Source organism: Echinops telfairi, unplaced genomic scaffold (genome assembly GCF_000313985.2).
Source record: "Echinops telfairi isolate 266 unplaced genomic scaffold, ASM31398v2 ScPeMD7_7469;HRSCAF=8507_1, whole genome shotgun sequence".
In the NCBI taxonomy this organism is placed as follows: Eukaryota; Metazoa; Chordata; class Mammalia; order Afrosoricida; family Tenrecidae; genus Echinops; species Echinops telfairi.
In genome coordinates this window covers 114,086,989-114,092,090 of record NW_022111373.1, presented here as the reverse complement: position 1 = coordinate 114,092,090, position 5,102 = coordinate 114,086,989, and the positions used below count along the sequence as shown (strand labels likewise).

Here is a 5,102-nt window from a genome sequence, read left to right as displayed (position 1 = left end):
ATGTATGTATGGATTTTGATAAGAGTTGTATGAGTCCCTAATAAAATGATTTTTAAAAAAAGAAAGAAAAAAAAAGAAATTGTCTAATAAGTACTCTTTTAGCACTTCCCAAGCAATGCTAATAACAAAACCAGCAAAAAAGAAAACGGAAAACCTTATGAAAATTCAAGTAAAACAAAACCAATTTCCTATATGTATACCTGAGTTTGATTTTATCTAATTTGAGAAACCTGGCTACAGGTAGGTATTATTCAGTTACCAGTCATTCTTCACAAGGCAGGCAGGAGGAGCTTACATACCTGTGCATGTCAGCTAGCTTGGACAGGACACGAGCAGCATTACTAAAACTTCTGTTCTTCTCATAATACCTCCAGAGTAAATCCATGTAACGGACTTTGTTTTGATCAATCTTTGCCATTCGGACCAGATGTGGTTCCAGATATGGAGAGGCAATCTGGGAAAAGGAGAGGTATTCAGAAACATGTCCAACCAATGACTTGCTTTTTAAGTACTAAGACCAACAGTTTTAAAAAACACGCAGTGACTTGCATCATGAAATCATAAAACTTTAATATTAGAGCAGAGGCAGCAATTTTCCTCACTGTAATATTTTTTGTACTAGTTAACAAGAGGTCTTATGACCAAAAAAAAGCTATTGTAAACCAATTTTAAAAATCTTTTAATAAGCTTGGATAACAAAGCTATTAATTTAAGGTGATCAGATTTTAACATTGGTAAAGCGGGTCACCATTGATAAAACTCATATCCTGGCGAAATAGCCACATGGCAGCCGGAATCCATATACCCTAGCTTGTCGTGCATTCCTTCCAAAAAATCGGGATTTTTTTAAAACACCGTGGGACGCGGGACAAATTGTTAAAAATCGGGACTGTCCCGCCAAAAGCGGGACGTCTGGTCACTTTATATTAATTCCTAAACTCTAAGCTTAGAAGGGTCCCTGAAATCAACAAATGCCATTATTCATCCTATAGACCAGTGGTTCTCAACCTTCCTAATGCCGTGGCCCTTTAATACAGTTCCTCATGTTGTGGTGGCCATCCCCAACCATAAAATTATTTTCGATGCTACTTCATAACTAATTTTGCTACTGTTATGAATCGGGTGACTCCTGTGAAAGGGTCATTTGACCCCCAAAGGGGTCACAACCCACAGGTTGAGAACCACTGTTATAGATAGAGGCACACTGAGACCTAAGGTACTAGAATGCCATGTTTGAGGTCACAAAGGGACTTAATAGAGCAAAGACAAAGGTCTTCTCATTTACAATACGATTCCACCATAATATATCAGCTTTCATTAACAGCTTCTTATTGAACTTTTTAAAAAATGACTTCTTAATAACAAGAAATTTAGAGCAATAGCCTATTTTCCCACCAGAAAGATGTTGAATTGCTTGGTTTTCCACTCATATCAAACAGTACGCACAAGACGAGAAACTGAATTTTCCAGAACTAGCTATGTCCTTAATTCATTGTGTCTGCTACTTATTTAACATAAATGAACAATACTGGAATTTTTTAAAAAGTTTCTTACCTGTAGCAGCTTGTCTGCAAGGTCAGCTTGGATTAGCCAATTATAAAGGGCAATACTAAAGAGCTCATCTTTAGATCGTTGAGCCAATTTAAGCATTTGTTCAAACTAAAAAAAGAGAAGATTGAAAATGAGCATGAAGGATCTGCTGCTGGCCATAATGACCCTTAGCTTAAAAACCCTGGTAAGAAATCAAGAATCTGCAAGTGGTGGCATCCAAGATATACTACGTTTCCATGATGGCCACACCACCACTGCCAGAGACCTTCTCAATACAATGCACCTGTAGAAGACAAATTCCTTATGCTCCTTACATGATGTCCTGCTTCTTCATTACTCAACATATTGGGATCAGACGATAACACGGGAGGACCAGGCTTTTTTGGTACACTGGGAGACTGAGGAGCAGCCTTACTTTGATTTACTAGTTCTTGAAGTGTATCTGTAATGCACTTATAACTGTTTAATCTGAAAAAGTGAAAAATATGAATTATATTATATAGACAGCCATTAATTTCCCTTATCTAACTTAAACAGAAAAAAAAAATCGTGCAGATTATATCGGGATGTATGCATGCTCTTGATAGTAAAAACAGTATCATGAAAGTGTTCAGATCAAGAGGTTTTGTTCAGCACAAAGAGATGAAGCCATAAAAGGACTACATTAGCACCCACAAAAGACAAGTTCAGCATTTCTTTTCTGAACATTCCCTTCTCTAAGAGACTCTACTATTTGTGAACATTTACAATGGAGCGCTTAAAATACTGATCTTAAAAGAGCTGACAGTCTGCTGAGGTGACAGAACTAACTTGCCTTTCTTGGAAAGCCTGAAGCCCTACGATGTCCTCTTCTGGTTCTCCATGTTTATAGAAATGAAGTCCAAGACCCTGAGGGTCTTTTTTCTCTGCAGCAGTGAGAGACAGCTCCACCACACCCTCATAAAAACGCACTAATGCAAATGAAAAAAAAAAAGATTTATGGCTCATTTCTCTATAGTGGGCATATGAAAGACTATGCTAACATTGTGTTAGGTTTTATTTCAAGCATTTTAGAAAGAAATGTAATTTAAAAAACAATGTTATAATGTAGTGGTTTGATTAGAGTACATCCCCAAGTCCAGTATTAGGAGATTACACATCAGGATAGAAAAGAGCAGAATAGCTTTGTGAGTGCTGACACCAGATAGGAAAACACAAGGAATGGCGTTCCTACAGCCTATCACTTGAGTCATTGTAGTTGAAGGGAGATTCGTCTCTGCTATGCAGCTCTTCTTCATCCTTCAGCTGCTGTGTTCTCACACTGTCAATTGTCCTGTGCTAAGAAGACAGGAAGAGCAGTTGGTCTCTCACCTTGTCTATACTGAGCACAGACATTGGAAAGGTCCACTTGATTGCTGATTTTCTGATACTCCTTTAGAGACTCCTTTAACATTCTTTCCTTTTCAATCTTACTTTGAATTTGTCGGGAACGTTGAAGCAGTTCATTTGCCTAGAAATAGAGAAGACAAGAATGTAAACCGATAGAAAATCAAGCAGAGGGATGATGCTAGCAACATAATTTTTAGTCTTTCTCTAAATTTACATCTGGGTTATTACCATTAAAAATGAAAACAACTCTACAAACTTACTTCTTCTTAATTTAGGCAGAAAAGTTTTTGACCAAAAAATCCTAGCTATTCTTAATTCCTCTCACAATTATGTTAGGCAAGATATGTTTTGTCTGGTAAGTCTCTTGCCTAGTCAATACATTATTGGTCAGCTGGCAGTCCGTGATTTTTTATCTTTTCCACCTGTAGGGAAGGATTGATAAAAATTGCCCCATTAACTCTAGTTCATTACAGACTTAAAAGTTTTAGTGATTTTTCTTAGTATATACGGAAATAGTTATGCTTTAATCTTTTTAATATATATATATATAGTTAGAATCACTATCAGATTCCTACCCTTAATATACAATTATGAAAAACTTGAGAATATGAGGTAGAATCTGAGAACAAGAAAGGCTGAGTTCCACCTATAGTCAAATAGTAAATAAAAGAAGCAGGTCTTGATTCTTTTTCTATTAATCTTTTCATCATACCATGGTCCCTCCTCTAAGGATCACTCAACTAGGTAACAAGCCATCCTACCTTCGAACAAACGGCATCATCAGTGCTATACAGAAGTGGGCAGATATCCTGTAAGTGTAAACTAATGCCATCAACGGCAGCATTATCTCTGATGTAGCAGTTGATAAGTGAAGCAATTAATGCCCCGGTTAACTCTTTGTCCCTGATTACCAGGTCTTTAAAAGTGGTGATCTTCAACTGCTCTTGGAATTCCTAAAAATGTAAAAGAAATCTCTTCAATAACTTAGTCAATATATACTTAAAAAAAGAAAACACAATGACGTATACAAATTGACAACACTTTAGGCAACTCATAGAGTCAGAGAGAGTTGGAAAGAACCCACAGAAGAACCTAGTCTAAATTGCCACTTTACAAATGAGCAAAAAGCCAAAGTAGCCAAAATTAGAGCCAGGTCTCCTTACTCATAAACAGGGGAGAATCACTTGGTTATATTGAAATTCCTGAGTTTACATTGTATTTTTCCTATGTCATGCGATAATTTATGAACCAAGAATGGAACTTTGATTTGCATTTCAAACAGATCTCTGGTGGCTAATATGGAATTATAAGGTAATGTGACTTATAACTCAAACTCACTGCCCCAAGTCGATACTGACTCACAGCAACCCTATAGGACAGAAGAAAACTGTCCCAGTGGGTTTCCTAGACTATAAATCTCTACTGGCTAGAGTAGAAAGCTTCAAATTTCTCCTGAGGAGTGGCTTGTGGTTTCAAACTGCTGACCTTGCATTGGCAGTCCAATGTGTACCCACTATGCCACAGGATCTTAACTCATTTATACTAGAGTAATATACTCAATTCAGCAATTTAATGGCTTTTATCTTTTATTCCTAAATCTCAGCGAATATCTAGTCCATGTTCACATTTTTTGGTCAATCTTTAATTTGTACTGTTTTACATAATATTCACCAGTGATATAAGAAAGTAAGATTAGAAGATGGTTGGGGAAAAAACCTACCTGTATTATATTTTGTATAAAACAAAAAATCTCAACTATCATGATCCCAATTCTACCTTACAAATCTAACAGGACTGGAGGATGTACACTGGTACAGATGGGAACTGGAAACACAGAGAATCCAGGGCAGATGATTCCTTTAGGACCAGTGGGAACAGTGGTGATACTGGGAGGGTGGAGGGGGTGGTGGTGGAATGGGGGAACCAATTACAAGGTTCTCATATAACCCTCTCCCTAGGGGTTGGACAACAGAAAAATGGGTGAAGGGAGACGTTGGACAGTGTAAGATATGACAAATAATGACTTATAAATTATCAAGGATTCATGATGGAGGGGAGGATGGGGAGGGAGGGGAAAAAATGAGGAACTGATGCCAGGAGCTCAAGTGGAAAGCAGATGTTTGAGAATGATGATGGCAACAAATGTGCAAATGTGCTTGACACAATGGATGTATGTATGGATT

General features: G+C 37.3%; 1 protein-coding gene across 2 annotated transcripts in view; it reads right to left on the bottom strand.

Moving 5' to 3' along the window:
- Positions 1 to 5,102, bottom strand: part of NUP155 (nucleoporin 155) — a 58,727-nt gene that overhangs the window by 11,709 nt on the left and 41,916 nt on the right. For both annotated transcript variants that reach the window (XM_004698074.2, XM_045285117.1), the window contains exons 23-28: positions 3,681 to 3,872; positions 2,902 to 3,040; positions 2,366 to 2,501; positions 1,866 to 2,019; positions 1,555 to 1,659; positions 300 to 454 (exon numbers count right to left, since the gene is read on the bottom strand). In XM_004698074.2, the coding sequence (XP_004698131.1) occupies positions 300 to 454; positions 1,555 to 1,659; positions 1,866 to 2,019; positions 2,366 to 2,501; positions 2,902 to 3,040; positions 3,681 to 3,872 (881 nt within the window). The remainder of the gene's footprint in view (positions 1 to 299; positions 455 to 1,554; positions 1,660 to 1,865; positions 2,020 to 2,365; positions 2,502 to 2,901; positions 3,041 to 3,680; positions 3,873 to 5,102) is intronic.